Source organism: Bos indicus x Bos taurus, chromosome 19 (genome assembly GCF_003369695.1).
Source record: "Bos indicus x Bos taurus breed Angus x Brahman F1 hybrid chromosome 19, Bos_hybrid_MaternalHap_v2.0, whole genome shotgun sequence".
NCBI lineage: Eukaryota > Metazoa > Chordata > Mammalia > Artiodactyla > Bovidae > Bos > Bos indicus x Bos taurus.
In genome coordinates, this window is record NC_040094.1 from 47,493,815 (window position 1) to 47,510,929 (window position 17,115).

General features: G+C 38.3%; 1 protein-coding gene across 1 annotated transcript in view; it reads left to right on the forward strand.

Annotated features, from left to right (window-relative positions):
* Positions 1-17,115, forward strand: part of EFCAB13 (EF-hand calcium binding domain 13) — a 100,325-nt gene that overhangs the window by 30,973 nt on the left and 52,237 nt on the right. Inside the window, exons 7-8 of the mRNA XM_027519290.1 lie at positions 12,023-12,166; positions 15,770-15,841. Coding sequence (XP_027375091.1) covers positions 12,023-12,166; positions 15,770-15,841 — 216 coding nt within the window. The remainder of the gene's footprint in view (positions 1-12,022; positions 12,167-15,769; positions 15,842-17,115) is intronic.

The window sequence follows — 17,115 nt, forward strand, 5'->3', positions numbered from 1 at the left end:
GCCCGACCCTTGTGTGTAGCCATCTAGATTTCTAGAATTATGTTGGAGATTTTCAAAGCCACCTATGGAAATATCATTTCCCAGATTTTCCTCATAAGTTTGTTTGTTAGCCTATTGTTTGCTCCGTTTCCATTACTACTGGCAGTTGTGATGGTAAACAGTTATCTCTGTTTTTGGTGAATTCTCCCAGGGAAAAATCTGTTTGCACTGGGAAATCTTTGAGTCAGTTTATATAAGAACAGATTTGAAAGTAGGGTCTTCCAGAGAACCGCCAGACAGGTCTAATAATAGCAGTTCTTAGGGAATGGCACTTTGAAGAAGTTCCAACCTCTTTTTTCTCCACTGGATTTTTGGTTGCTGGTTTTCATTGCAGTTTTCAACTCTTGGTTTTCAAGGCTCCTGGTAGCCCCTGGGAAGGGAAGGTGGGAATACAGCAAGTTAAAATGCCACAAAGCTCAGTGTTCTTAAGGAGAGTCAGACATTTTTTTTGAAAAAACATTCCCTGGGTTGTTGTAAGCCTTTGGTTGATTTCCAGAGGGTTGAAAAAGTTGACTTTGACATTTTTGCCAGTGTTCTCGCTGTTTTATAGCATAGAGGATTCTCAGAGGTCCTTCCTGTGCTATTTTTTTTTTTTATTGAAGGATAATTACTTTACAGAATTTTTTTGTTTTCTGTCAAACCTCAACATGAATCAGCCATAGGTATACATATATCCCCACCCTTTTGAAACTTCCTCCTATCTCCCTCCCCATCCCACCCCTCTAGGTTGATACAGAGCCCCTGTTTGAGTTTCCTGAGCCATACAGCAAATTCCTGTTGGCTATCTATTTTACATATGCTAATATAAGTTTCCATGTTACTCTTTCCATACATTTCACCCTCTCCTCCCCTCTCCCCATGTCCATAAGTCTATTCTCTATTTCTGTTTCTCCATTGTTGCCCTGTAAATAAATTCTTCAGTACCATTTTCCTAGATTCCGTATATATACATTAGAATATGGTATTTATCTTTCTCTTTCTGACTCACTTCGCCCTGTATAATAGGTTCTAGATTCATCCACCTCATTAGAACGGACTCAAATGCATTCCTTTTTATGGCTGAGTAATATTTCATTGTGTATATGTATCCCAACTTTTTTATCCATTTCATCTGTCAGTGGATATCTAGGTTGCTTCCATGTTCTAGCTATTGTAAATAGTGCTGCAATGAACAATGGGATACATGTGTCTTTCAGTTTTGGTTTCCTCAGAGTATATGACTAGGAGTGGGATTTCTGGGTCGTATGGTGGTTTTATTCCTAGTTTTTTAAGGAATCTCCATACTGTCTTCCATAGTGGCTGTATCGATTTACATTCCCACCAACAGTGCAAGAGTGATCTCTTTTCTCCACACCCTCTTCAACATTTATTGTTTGTAGACTTTTTGATGAGGGCCATTCTGACCTGTGTGAGGTGATATCTCATCGTAGTTTTGATTTGCATTTCTCTAATAATGAACAATGTTGAGCATCTTTTTATGTGTTTGTTAGCCATCTGTATGTCTTCTTTGGAGAAATGTCTATTTAGGTCTTTTCTCCACTTTTTGATTGGGTTGTTTGTTTTTCTGGTATTGAATTGTATGAGCTGCTTATATATTTTGGAAATTAATCCTTTGTCAGTTGTTTCATTTGCTATTATTTTCTTCCATTCTGAGGGTTGTGTTTTCACCTTGCTTATAGTTTCCTTTGCTGTGCAAATGCTTTAAGTTTAATCAGGTCCTGCTTGTTTACTTTTGCTTTTATTTCCATTACTCTAGGAGGTGGGTCATAGAGGATCTTGCTTTGACTTATGTCATCAAGTGTTCTGCCTTTGTTTTCCTCTAAGAGCTTTATAGTTTCTGGTCTTCCATTTAGGTATTTAATCCATTTTGAATTTATCTTTATGTTTGGTGTTAGGAAGTGTTTTAATTTCATTCTTTTACATGTAATCTGTCCAGTTTTTCCAGCACCATTTATTGAAGAAGCTATCTTTGCCCCATTGTATATTCTTGCCTCCTTTGTCAAAAATAAGGTACCCATAGGTGCATGGGTTTATATCTGGACTTTCTATGTTGTTCCATTGGTCTATATTTCTGTTTTTGTGCCAGTACCATACTGTCTTGATGACTGTAGCTTTGTAGCATAATCTGAAGTCAGGAAGGTTGATCCCTCCAGCTCCATTCTTCTTTCTCAAGACTGCTTTGGCTATTTGGGGTCTTTTGTGTCTCCATATGAATTGTCAAATTTTTTGTTCTAGTTTTATGAAAAATGCCATTGGTAATTTGATAGGGATTGCATTAAATCTGTAGATTGGGTTTGGTGTATAGTAATTTTTACAATATTGACTCTTCCTACCCAGGAACATGGAATATCTCTCCATCTGTTTATGTCATCTTTGATTTCTTTCATTAGTGTCTTACAATTTTCTGTGTGCAGTTCTTTTGTCTCCTTAGGTAGGTTTATTCTTAGATATTAATTCTTTTTGTTGCAATGGTGAATAGGATTGATTCCTTAATTTCTCTTTCTGGTTTTTCATTGTTAGTATATAGAAATGCCAGTGATTTCTGTGTATTGATTTTATATCCTGCAACTTTGCTAAATTCGCTGATTAGCTCTAGTAATTTTCCGATATGATCTTTAGGGTTTTCTATGTACAGTATCATGTTATCTGCAAACAGTGAGAGCTTTACTTTTTCTTTTCCAGTCTGGATTCCTTTTATTTCTTTTTCTTCTCTGATTGCTGTAGCTAGGAATTCCAGAACTATGTTGAATAATAGTGGCAGAAGTGGACGCCCCTGTCTTGTTCCTGATCTTAGGGGGAATGCTTTCAGTTTTTCACCATTGAGAATAATGTTTGCTGTAGGCTTATCATATATGGCCTTTACTATGTTGAGGTTGGTTCCTTCCATGCCCATTTTATGAAAAGTTTTAATCATAAATAGGTGCTGAATTTTGTCAAAGGCTTTTTCTGCATCTGTTGAGATTATCATACATAGTTTTTACCTTTCAATTTGTTAATATGGTGTGTCACATAGATTGATTTGCATATATTGAAGAATCTTTGCATCCCTGGAATAAACCCAACTTGATCATGGTGTATGAGTTTTCTGATGTGTTACTGAATTCTGTTTGCTAGAATTTTGTTGAGGATTTTTGCATCTATGTTCATCAGTGTTATTGGCCTGTAGTTTTCTTTTTGTGTGTTGTCTTTGTCTGGTTTTGGTATCAGGGTGATGGTAACCTCGTAGAATGAGTTTGGAAGTGTTCCTTCCTCTGCAATTTTTTGAAAGAATTTTAGAAGGATAGGCATTAGCTCTTCTCCAAATGTTTGAAAGAATTCTTCTGTGAAGCCATTTGGTCCTGGGCTTTTGTGTTTTGGGAGATTTTTGATCCCAGCTTCAATTTCAGTGCTTGTAATTGGGTTGTTCATAATTTCTATTTCTTCCTGGTTCAGTCTTGGAAGATTGAACTTTTCTAAGAACCTGTCCATTTTTTCTAGGTTATCTATTTTATTGCCATATGGTTGTTCATAATAGTCTCTTATAATCCTTTGTTTTCTGCATTGTCTGTTGTAACTTCTCCTTTTTCATTTCTAATTTTGTTGATTTGATTCTTATTTCTTTCTTGATGAGTCTGACTAAAGGTTTGTCAATTTTGTTTATCTTCTCGAAGAACCAGCTTTTAGTTTTATTAATCTGTAGTATTGTTTCTTTCATTTCTTTTTCATTTATTTCTGCTTGGATCTTTATGATTTCTTTTCTTCTACTAATTATGTTTTTTTGTTGTTGTTGTTCTTCTTTTTCCAGTTGTTTTAGGTGTAAAGTTAGGTTGTCTATTTGATGTTTTTCTTGTTTCTTGAAGTAGGATTGTGTTGCTATAAACTTCCCTCTTAGAACTGCGTTTGCTGCATCCCATAGGTTTTGAATTGTGTTTTCATTGTCATTTGTTTCTAGAAAATTTTTGATTTCCCTTTTGATTTCTTCAGTAAACTGTTTGTTATTTAGAAACGTGTTGTTTAATCTCCATGTGTTTGTGTTTCTTACACTTTTTTTTTCTTGTAATTAATATCCAGTCTCATAGCATTGTGGTCAGAGAAGATGCTTGATACAATTTCAATTTTCTTAAATTTACTGAGGTTTGATTTGTGACCCAAGATGTGGTCTATCCTAGAGAATGTTCCATGTGCTCTTGAGAAGAAAGTGTATTCTTCTGCATTTGGATGGAATGTCTTGAAGATGTCAATGAGATCCATCTCATCTAATGTATCATTTAAGACTTGTGTTTCCTTACTAATTTTCTGTTTTGATGATCTGTCCATTGGTGTGAGTGGGGTGTTTAAGTCTCCTACTATTATTGTGTTTCTGTCAGTTTCTCCTTTTATGTCTGTTAGTGTTTGTCTTATGTATTGAGGTGCCTCTATGTTAGGTGCATAGATATTTTCAATTGTTATGTCTTCCTCCTGGATTGATCCCTTGATCATTATGTAGTGTCCTTCCTTATCTCTTGTAATCTTCTTTATTTTAAGGTGTATTTTTTTCTGATTTGAGGATTGCTACTCCAGCTTTCTTTTGCTTCTCATTTGCAGGGAATATATTTTTCCATCCTCTTACTTTCAGTCTATATGTGTCTTTAGGTCTGAAGTGGGTTTCTTGTAGACAGCATAGATATTGGTCTTGTTTTCGTATACATTCAGCCAGTCTGTGTCTTTGGTTGGAGCATTTAATCCATTTACATTTAAAGTAATTATTGATATATATGTTCCTATTGCCATTTTCTTAATTGTTTGGAGTTGATTTTATAGATCTTTTCTTTTCCCCTGTTGTATTTCTTGACTATATAAGTCCCTTTAACATTTGTTGTAAAGCCAGTTTGGTGGTACTGAATTCTCTTAACTTTTGCTTGTCTCAAAAGCTTTTTATTTCTCCATTAATTTTGAATGAGATTCTTGCTGGGTACAGTAATCTTGATTGTAGATTTTTCCCTTTTAGTACTTTAATATATCCTGCCATTCCCTTCTGGCCTGCAGAGTTTCTGCTGAAAGATCAGCTGTTAAGTGTATGGGGTTTCCCTTTTATGTTACTTGTTGCTACTCCCTTGCTGCTTTTAATATTCTTTCTTTGTGTTTATTTTTTGTTAGTTTGATTAGTATGTGTCTTGGTGTGTTTTTCCTTGGGTTTATTCTGTATGGGACTCTTTGTGCCTCTTGGACTTCATTGACTATTTTCTTTTCCACGTTGGGGAAGTTTTCAACTGTAATCTCATCAAAAATTTTCTCATACCTTTTTTTTTTCTCTTCTTCTTCTGGGACCCCTATAATTTGTATGTTGGTGCATTTGATATGGTCCCAGAAGTCTCTGAGACTGTCCTTGGCTCTTTTCATTCTTTTTACTTTATTCTGTTCTTCAGAAGTTATTTCCACCATTTCATCTTCCAGCTCACTGATTCATTTTGCTTCAGATATTCTGCTATTGATTCCTTCCAGAGTATTTTTAATTTCAGTAATTGTGTTGTTTGTCTCTATATGTTTATTGTTTAATTCTAGATCTTTGTTAATTGATTCTTGCAATTTCTCCATTTTGTTTTCAAGGTTTTTGAACATCTTTACTATCATTATTCTGAATTCTTTTTCAGGTAGTGTGCCTATTTCCTCCTCATTTATTTGGGCTTCAGTGCTTCTAGTTTGTTCTTTTATTTGTGCCATATTTCTCTGCCTTTTCATTATTATTATTATTATTTTAGGTTATTGTGTTTGAGGTCTCCTTTCCCAGGCTTCAAGGGAAGTTGAATTTTTTCCTTGAAGAAGGCTGAATTCTTCCTTTTGGTTTCTGCACTCCTAAGACTGGTCCTATGGTTTCTTTCTTTCTTTTTTTTTTTTTTTTGGTCCTATGGTTTCTGTGAGCTTCTATAGGGTGAGATTTGTGCTGAGTTTTTGTTTGTTTGTTTGTTTTTCCTCTAATGGGCAAGGCTAAGTAAGGTGGTAATCCTGTCTGCTGATGATTGGGTTTGTATTTTTGTTTTGTTTGTTGTTTAGATGAGGCCTCCTGCACAGGGTGCTACTGGTGGTTGGGTGATGCCAGGTCTTGTATTCCAGTGGTTTCCTTTGTGTGAGTTCTCACTATCTGATACTCCCTAGGGTTAGTTCTCAGGTAGTCTAGGTCTTGGAGTCAGTACTCTTACTCCAAAGGCCCAGGGCTTGATCTGTGGTCAGGAATGAAGATTCCACAAATGCATGAGGTGAGATTAAAGCAAATATCCAAAAACAAGAAACCAAAGATGAACCCCAGACAAATATCAGTTACAAAATCAGGCAAATAATAACTAAAATAATGGAATATACACATATACATATACACCCATGAGCAAAGTGAAAACAGTCCAACAAAAATAAAGTACAGTAGACTGATCTGGTGAACAAAGGAAATAAAAAATTATATTTACCAGTTAAGAACAAAACTAAAGTACAAATTGGAAAACAAAACTAAAACAAGGTGCCAAGTGGAGAATAAAGCAATGAAAACAAAATGAACAAATATATTGGGAGAAAAGGAAAGAAAGAAAAGAAAGAAATAATAGATATACAAAGTTAAATAGAGGTAGATGAAGAAGATTTACACACATTAAAGATTAACTGCAAGGGGAAAAAACAATAGGGAAGGCAAACAAAGGAGTAAATGTAGAAAAATATAATAGGTTTTTTAAAAATTAAAAATATAAAAAAGAAAAAAAAAAAAAACAGAAGAAAAGAGGAAAACTCCACAGAACTGCAAAAGCCCAATGTAGAAGCAGAAGTTTATAACAACAATAGAATGTATGACTGAATATACACATATACATATACACCCATAAGCAAAATCAAACAGTCCAACAAAAATAAAGTACAATAGATTGACCTGGCAAACAAAGGAAAACAAAAATTATGTCTACCAGAACAAAACTAATTAAAGCACAAACTGGAAAACAAAACTAAAGCAAGGTGCCAATTAGGGAATAAAGCAATGAAAATAAAACTAACAAATATGTTGAGAGGGAAGGAGAGAAAGAAAAGAAAGAAAGAAAGAATAGATATGCAAAGTTAAATAGAGGTAGATGAAGAAGATATATATACGTTAAAGGGTAACTGCAAAGGGATAAAACAGTAGGAAAAGCAAACAAAGGAATATATGTAGAAAAAATAAAAATAGGTTTAAAAAATTAAAAATAAAGAGAAAACAAAAAAAAAAAAAGGAGGAAAACTCCACAGAACTGCAAAAGCCCAATGTAGAGGCAGAGGTTTATGACAACAATAGAAAATGAGACAGAGAAAAAAAAGCTCAAAAGCTTAATTGGATTTCTTAGTGCCAATAAAACCAATAACTACAACAGAGGAAGGAAAAAAGGAAAAAAAAAAAAAAAAACCACAACAAAATCCGCAAGTATCTACAGAAAAAGTAAAAAAAATAAGAATAATAAATGTTTTTCTTGAGCCACTGCTGTCAAGAGTCCTTTCCCTGGCTGGGAATCACAGTCTACCTTACCTCCCTAGGATGCCCTCCAACACTACTGATCTCTGGACCAGCAGTGGGGGCCCCTCAGATTCTAATCTGGTCCTACTCCTGTGTGTTCTTGCCTCCAGTGTCCACAGCTATCAGAACCAGTGCATTTTTTTTTAATGGGAGCTCTCAGTGGCCTTTTATATATTCCATTGACACAGAGTCTGCTTAGTTGATCTTGTAGATTTAATCTGCAGCTTGTACAGATGGTGGGAAAGTTTGGGGTCTTATTCCTTAGCCACACTGCCTCTGGGTTTCAATTGTGGTTTTATTTCCACCTCTACATGTGGGTCATCCACTGGGGTTTAGCTCCTGAGGCTACCCTGGAGGGCTTGGGTTTTCCCCTGTGAGGGCCAGGTGTGGAAGTGGTGTAACTGCTTGGGTCACAGGAATTCTGGCAGCACTAGGTACTCAGGGGGGTTGGTGGCTAGGGCAGCAGGAAATATAGTGCTCTAGAAGGGTATGGCAACCAGTATTGGCCAAGATGCTGCAGTATTCTTGCCTGGAGAACCCCCTCTCTGATAGAGAAGGCTGGCAGGCCACAGTCTACAGGGTCGCAAAGAGTCAGACATGACCAAAGCGACCCTGTGTGCATAGATGCAAGACTTTTTTTTTGCCCATGGTAGCTCTGCCCCAGTGAGACTTGAGTGTGAAGGTGGCGCAGCTGCTTGGCTTGTGGGGACCCTGGCAGCACCAAGTGTGCAGGGACACAGACTGCCTCTGCCACAGGAGTTACGGCCCTATCAGAGTCTTTTCTTTTCCAAAGCCTCTTGTAGCTGGCAATCAGAAGGCCTTTTTGGCTAGTCTTTCTCTGTAGCTACCCCCATTCAGACACTTAGAGGGCTCCTTTGCCTGGAGTCCTTCTCTGTTGTTTGGCGTGTCAGGCAAATAGAGGGGTACCCCTGGCTTGGGTCCTACTCTGTAGATAGGTGTGTCAGGCACTTAAAGGGGCACCCTGGGTGGGGTCCTACTCTGTAGTTCAGTGCTTTAGGCATTTGATGGGCCAGCCTCTCTGTTGTTCAGGGGCCAGTGCTGGCCTGTGTGGGGAGAGAGGCTATGGTGATGGCTCCACCCACTACACGTGATTCAGGTGTATTGTGTTGCTTCCATGGTTGCCTCGCTTTCCTTCACTGGCATTTCCCACCACCATCTCCCTCGCATCCCCTCAATCTATCTCTCAGAAGTCAATAGCAGCCCTCGCCCTGGGATTGCTCCACAATCCCTAAACTCCAGCTCCCAGCTGCTGCGCCTTCCAGGAGACCAGCGTTCCTGCCTGGGGTGTGTATGGCTGTGGCAAGGACCATCTGATTCTCATTCTGTTTAGGCTGTCACTGATCAGCTGTTTCACTCTCAGCCTTAAATGTTTCTTCTCTGACTCAGACGGTTGCCCCACTGTAGGGATCAGACCCCTGCTTCAGTTCACCGACCTGCTGAAGGGCAGGTCCAGTCCTGCTAACACTCCTGTTTTTCCCCCTAGATCCTTCATCCTATCGAGTTTTGCATGGTTCTATATATTCTTTTCCACTGGTCAAGTACTCCTGTCGGTTCTCAGCTGGAGTTCTGCATGCACTTCTATGTCTGAAGGTGTATTCCTGATGTATCCTTGGAGAGAGGTGTACTCCACGGTCCACCTACTCCTCTGCCATCTAGTTTTCTTTCCTCTGCTGTTTTTGCTCACTTGACTAATAACTACTTGTTGAATGAATAGTGTCAGTTCTTCCTCTTCTACTGTGCTTATCTAAAGACTTGTAGATCATTATGTTTACTATATGCTGAATTCCAGGGAAATCTAGTCTGACTACAAAATGGTTTGCCCTCTGGAATTATTTGAATTGTGTTTCCTTATCAAGGTAAATTAAGGGATATAGTGGTCTAAGTTACACTTAAATATGTTAAATGTAGCATTTGGATACAGATAACTGTTTAGGATCAATGCAAGGAAATAGAGGAAAACAACAGAATGGGAAAGACTAGAGATCTCTTCAAGAAAATTAGAGATACCAAGGGAACATTTCATGCAATATGGGCTTGATAAAGGACAGAAATGGTAGGGACCTAACAGAAGCAGAAGATATTAAGAAGAGGTGGCAAGAATACACAGAAGAACTGTACAAAAAAGATCTTCACAACCCAGATAATCATGATGGTGTGATCACTCACCTCGAGCCAGACATCCTGGAATGTGAGGTCAAGTGGGCCTTGGGAAGCATCACTACGAACAAAGCTAGAGGAGGTGATGGAATTCCAGTTGAGCTATTTCAAATCCTGGAAGATGATGCTGTGAAAGTGCTTCACTCAATATGCCAGCAAATTTGGAAAACTCAGCAATGGCCACAGGACTGGAAAAGGTCAGTTTTCATTCCAATCCCAAAGAAAGGCAATGCCAAAGAATGCTCAAACTGCCACACAATTGCACTCATCTCACACGCTAGTAAAGTAATGCTCAAAATTCTCCAAGCCAGGCTTCAGCAATACATGAACCATGAACTTCCAGATGTTCAAGCTGGTTTTAGAAAAGGCAGAGGAACCAGAGGTCAAATCGCCAATATCTGCTGGATCATGGAAAAAGCAAGAGAGTTCCAGAAAACCATCTATTTCTGCTTTATTGACTATGCCAAAGCCTTTGACTGTGTGGATCACAATGAACTGGAAGATTCTGAAAAGAGATGGGAATACTAGACCACCTCACCTGCCTCTTGAGATACCTGTATGCAGGTCAGGAAGCAACAGTTAGAACTGGACATGGAACAACAGACTGGTTCCAAATAGGAAAAGGAGTACGTCAAGGCTGTATATTGTTACCCTGCTTATTTAACTTATATGCAGAGTACATCATGAGAAATGCTGGACTGGAAGAAGCACAAGCTGGAATCAAGATTCCAGGGAGAAATATCAATAACGTCAGATATGCAGATGACACCACCCTTATGGCAGAAAGTGAAGAGGAACTAAAAAGCCTCTTGCTGAAAGAGGAGAGTGAAAAAGTTGGCTTAAAGCTCAACATTCAGAAAACTAAGATCATGGCATCTGGTCCCATCACTTCGTGGGAAATAGATGGGGAAACAATGGAAACAGTGTCAGACTTTATTTTCTGGGGCTCCAAAATCACTACAGATAGTGATTGCAGCTATGAAATTAAAAGACGCTTACTCCTTGGAAAGAAAGTTATGACCAACCTAGATAGCATATTGCAAAGCAGGGACATTCCTTTGCCAACAAAGGTCCGTCTAGTCAAGGCTATGGTTTTTCCAGTAGTCATGTATGGGTGTGAGAGTTGGACTGTGAAGAAAGCTGAGTGCCGAAGAATTGATGCTTTTGAACTGTGGTGTTGGAGAAGACTCTTGAGAGTCCCTTGGACTGCAAGGAGATCCAACTAGTCCATCCTAAAGGAGATCAGTCCTGGGTGTTCATTGGAAGGACTGATGCTGAAGCTGAAACTCCAATACTTTGGCCACCTCATGCGAAGAGTTGACTCATTGGAAAAGACCCTGATGCTAGGAGAGATTGGGGACAGGAGGAGAAGGGGATGACAGACGATGAGATGGCTGGATCGCATCACCGACTCGATGCACATGAGTTTGAGTGAACTCCGGGAGTTGGTGATGGACAGGGAGGCCTGGCGTGCTGTGATTCATGGGATTGCAAAGAGTTGGACACGACTGAGCGACTGAACTGAACTTAACTGTTTAGGTTTTAAGGAAGCCTTCTTTTGGGGCGAAATTCTCTTCATTATTATGTTTACTTTCTTTTAACCATGTTCTTCCCAGTTCACTTTTGATATCAAGGACAGTTAAGAGATTTCTATGGATAAATAGACATTTTAATGGTGGTTAAACCATTGTCAAATTCTGTGTAGTATATAAAAAATCTGAAGAAAAATTCTGTATTTACACCATTCTTATCTCTTTTACAATATCTTTCCTAAATTACACTTTAAAGTAATTAATAACTGCCCCCAGTTTTGGATCAAGGTGTTTTGCTATTGTAGATTATACCACTGGTAAGAAATTGTTATAGCTAAAAGTTTTAACTAAGAGGTGCGTATAATATGATGATTAAGAGCAAACATTTTGGATTAGAATTCTGGCTTTTCCATATACTTAAAGTACAATCAAAAGGGACTTTCTGAGCTTTAGTTTCCTTATCTGTAATGTAGGGATAATGAAAAATTTTATTTTATAGGCTGATTGTGATAATGGAATTATATAGCCCATAATTTTCAGCACAGTTCCTGGCACATAGACAGCATTCAATAAAAACCAGTTATTATTGATAATATTATTTTAGCAGTATAATAGTATAATAGCAAACATTACATTTTAGGCTAAGAATATGGCTAGAATTGGGCAAATGCGTACTTGCAGGTAAATTTTTAGAAATCCTTAAATTTATTTTTCCCAGATCAAATCTGCTCTTCTAGGGAAAGATGTTGATTGTCATTGTACAGTAATTTCTTTGTTTATTGTACTTTTGCAGCATTTCAGAATGCCTTGAAGATTTTTCACAGGATAAAAGGTGGTCGAGTTCCAGTTTCTGAAGTGGATAAAGTGTTGGATAGCATGGATATCTTGGTAGTCCCTGAAACTTTGCAGGAAGTGATAAAATATGCTGATATCAACAGTGAGTTATTTGAATTGATGTATACGTATTTCTTTCTTGGCTACCAATTTTTCTGATTCATCCTTTACTTCTCCTTTTCCTACTTGATTCTTGCCCTTTGCCATGACACTGCTTACTGGTGTCTATGATAAAAGGTAGTCTAGAAAAATTAAGTGAGAAATTTCTAATTGTTGTATTTTGGTATGTTTGGCAAAAATATAAGAGAAAAATGGAATTTTTTTCTTTTCAATGTTATCTCTCTTTTCCAATAGTCATTTCTTGTCTTTGTGGAGAGGTAGTTTCTGTGGTATCAAGAGCATTGACTCCACAAGTTAGGAGAGCTAAATTTCTTAAATTTCCAACTTTGTTTTGTAGCTTTGATTACAAAATCTTCCTGTGCTGTACAATTACATTCTCTTTAAACACGATCTTTAGCATATATTTTATATTAGGTGTTTACATGTGACCAAGAGATGTCCTATAATAATGGATTGATTAGTAATTGATTAATTGATTTATCCATTCATTTAATGAGTCAGATAGTCATTTAATATCTACTGTGCCTGAAACTGGTAGGTGATAGATACACAGATGAATAAAACATATTTATTGTTCTGAAGGAGCTCACATTCTGATGTAGAAAAGGCAAATAAACTGAAAATTATGATAATATATGTAGCAAATACTATTATAGAGTGTATATGTGCATATTGGAAGCACTAGAGAAAGATTATTAGAGGAGGTGATGTCTGAGCTAAATGTTGAAGGATTTGTAGGAGTTAGTTGCAGATGGTGGTAGAGGGTGAAACTTTTTAGACTGAGGGAGCAGTTTGTGTAAATGTGGCAGGAAAATAATCAGACATGGCACCCTTTCTGGTGGGATTCTAATGGATTTTGTCGTTTGGTAGTGGTGGCTTTATAGTGGGCCTTTAGTTGGTGAAGTGTAGTCTGGAGGTAGAAGCAGGCTGCATGCAGTTTCAGTAGGTAGTCGTTTATGGTGGGCTCTTGGGTAGTAGACACGAGTGGAGAGTTATATGTATTGGAACGTGAAGATGTATATAAATAGGAATTTTAAAGACTAATCTCAACTTGTATTATTAAATAGCCTTCAGGGCATGCTTTAACCAGGAGCAACAGAAATCATATATGAAACGACTGCAGTGCCTTCCTTTTTGGCTTATGGAATTCTAGTTTGGGCTTCTAGATCACCCTCTTTATTTGGAACCATGGATTAGACAAATACTACTACTTTCATAGGATTATTGTAGGATATAGATATAAAAATTTATCACTGTTTGGCACCTAGAACAGGCTCAAGAAATGTGAAGCAGAAACCTAAGAATCATCCTTGACAGCTATGTTCTCTGTGTTTTCCTGGTGAAACTATTACGAAGCACTATTATTTTAAAATCCTACATATCTCTTAAATCTTTCTGTTTTCCAGCATTACTACATTTTTCCTTAGGACAATTGGAAGTCTACCCATATTCTAACAAGTTACCCATATCTGGGCTTCCCTGATAGCTCAGTTGGTAAAGAAGCTGCCTGCAATGCAGGAGACCCTGGTTCAATTCCTGGGTCTAGAAGATCCCCTGGAGAAGGGACAGGCTACCCACTCCAGTATTCTTGGCCTTCCCTTGTGGCTCAGCTGGTAAAGAATCTGCCTGCAACGTGAGAGACCTGGGAGACCTTGATCCCTGGGTTCGGATGCTCTCCTGGAGAAGGGAAAGGCTACCTACTCCAGTATTCTGGCCTGGAGAATTCCATGGAGTCACAAAGAGTTGGACATGACTGAGCGACTTTCACTTTTCACTTTCACCCATATCTAGTCTTAATCTCCCTTTACACTGTAGCCAGAAAGATCTTTTCAAAAGAAACATCTGTTTATGTTACCTTCTTTGTATAAAATCTAATAATACCTCTTTAATGTACAAGACTTTGCAAAGCCTGGCCTTTACCTGGATCTTAGCTTTATCTCAGACCACATTCTCCCTTACTGTCTGTGCCTTTTTAGAGTTTCAACCTTATACTGCTCTCCTCCTGCCACAGCCATTACACATATTCTGTTCTTTTCCTGGAATATTCCTCTCCTCCTAGTTATTCCTGCTTATATGTGAAAAGTGAAAGTGAAAGTCGCTCAGTCATGTCTGACTCTTTGTGACCCCATGGACTATACAGTCCATGAAATTCTCCAGCCCAGAATACTGGAGTGGGTAGCCTTTCCCTTCTCCAGGGAATCAACCCAATCCAGGGATTGAACCCAGGTCTCCCGCACTGCAGGCAGATTCTTTACCAGCTGAGCCACAAGGGAAGGCCAAGAATACTGGTATTGGGTAACCTATCCCTTCTCCAGCGGATCTTCCCGACCCAGGAATCAAACTGTGGTCTCCTGCATTGCAGGCAGATTCTTTACCAACTGAGCTATCAAGGAATTATTTATTTATTTTTTAAAAATTTTATTTATTTTTAATTGAAGGATAATTGCTTTATAATATTGTGTTGGTTCCTGCCATACATCAACATGAATCAGCCATAAGTGTACATATGTCTACTCCCTGTGAACATCCCTCCCACCTCCCACCCCACCCCACCTCTCTAGGTTGTCACAGAGCACAGGTTTGAGCTCCCTGAGTCATACAGCAAATTCCCACTGGCTGTCTGTTTTACATATGGTAATGTTTCCATGCTACTCTGTCCATTTGTCCCACCCTTTCTTTCACCCCACGTCCACAAGTCTGTTCTCTGTGTCTGCATCTCCACCGCTACCCTGCGTATACGTTCATCAGTACCATCTTTCTAGATTCCATTTATGTGTGTTAGTATATGATATTTGTTTTTCTCTTTCTGACTTACTTCATTTTATATAATGGGCTCTAGATTTGTCCATGTCATGTGAGCCAACACAAGTACATTCCTTTTAATAGCTGAGTAATATTCCATTGTGTGTATGTACCACAACTTCTTTATCCGTTCATCTGTCGATGGATATCTAGGTTGTTTCCATGTTTTAGCTACTATTGTAAATGATGCTGCAATGAACATTGGGGTACATATATCTTTTTAAATTACGGTTTCCTCAGGGTCCTTCTTAATACTTTAAATCTAAACTACACTCTGTTTTTTAGAGATGTTTCCCTGACCTCTCTGAGTAGGTCATATTCTCATATTGTAGACTTTCACAGGATTGATCTCAGTTGCAATTTATATTTTAAACTGTTTGATTAAGGTTTGTGTATTAATTAAGACTAGTTAAGCACCAGGAGAGCAGATATCGTGTCTACTTTTGCTCAATATTGTATCCTCAGTATGTAACACAGTGAATATGGCAGATATTAACTGCTGAAACAATGTTGAAAGAATTAATAATTCTCACTCCATATTCCATCTCCCCCAGTCAGGAAGAACAAGATTTCTTCATTTTGTCATACTAATGAAGTCTTATGTTTCAGTGTATACTGAATTACTAATTCATAATTCCAGATATTGTTCAAAGCCCATAATAGCTGGTCCTTTGTTCCTATTTGCACATATTTATGTGGTGTTGTAATTTTAGAATAGGATAGCAGCTGTATTGTGTTCAAAAGGAAATACAGTATCTAAACTAAGGAATTCTTTGTATTACAGGTAATCAAATGGTGGATATTGGGGATATCATATTTACTTTGGATGAACTACAGCAAGAGTATGAGAATATTTGTAAGTGATCTCTTGTTGCTATAGCAAGTTTTGTTTATAAATTATCTTTAAGTACTAATTTATAGATTTTATTATATGAGTTTTGAAAGACTTCTTTAAACTCTTTACTCTCTTAAATCAGGGAGATAAAAATTTAATATCAGTCAGTTCAGTTTAGTTCAGTCACTCAGTTGTGTCTGACTCTTTGTGACCCCATGAATCGCAGCACGCCAGGCCTCCCTGTCCATCACCAACTCCCGGAATTCACTCAGACTCATGTCCATTGAGTCAGCGATGCCATCCAGCCATCTCATCCTCTGTCGTCCCCTTCTCCTCCTGCCCCCAATCCCTCCCAGCATCAGAGTCTTTTCCGATGAGTCAACTCTTTGCACGAGGTGGCCAAAGTACTGGAGTTTCAGCTTCAGCATCATTCCTTCCAAAGAAATCCCAGGGCTGATCTCCTTCAGAATGGGCTGGTTGGATCTCCTTGCAGTCCAAGGGACTCTCAAGAGTCTTCTCCAACACCACAGTTCAAAAGCATCAATTCTTCCACGCTCAGCCTTCTTCACAGTCCAACTCTCACATCCATACATGACTACTGGAAAAACCATAGCCTTGACTAGATGGACGTTTGTTGGCAAAGTAATGTCTCTGCTTTTCAATATGCTATCTAGGTTGGTCATAACTTTCCTTCCAAAGAGTAAGCATCTTTTAATTTCATGGCTGCAGTCACCATCTGCATACCCTGAATATACCTAATAATCAATATTATAATTATATTCCCTGATGGCTCAGATGATAAAGAATCTGCTTACAAGGCAGGAGACCCAGAGTCAATACCTGGGTCAGGAAGATCCCCTGGAGAAGAAATTGGCTACCCATTCTATTCTTGCTTGAAGAATTCCGTGGACACACTACTGTGTGACTTAACATTTTCACATAATTATATAATATTGCAATCTCATAATTTTTCTGTTTTTATCTTTTGTAACATAGTCAACTTTAAAACAAAGTTCAGTTCAGTTCAGTCACTCAGTCGTGTCCAACTCTTTGCGACCCCATGAATCACAGCACGCCAGGCCTCCCTGTCCATCACCGACTCCCGGAGTTCACTCAGACTCACGTCCATTGAGTCAGTGATGCCATCCAGCCATCTCATCTTCTGTCGTCCCCTTCTCCTCCTGCCCCCAATCCCTCCCAGCATCAGAGTCTTTTCCAATGAGTCAACTCTTTGCACAAGGTGGCCAAAGTACTGGAGTTTCAGCTTCAGCATCAGTCCTTCCAATGAACACCCA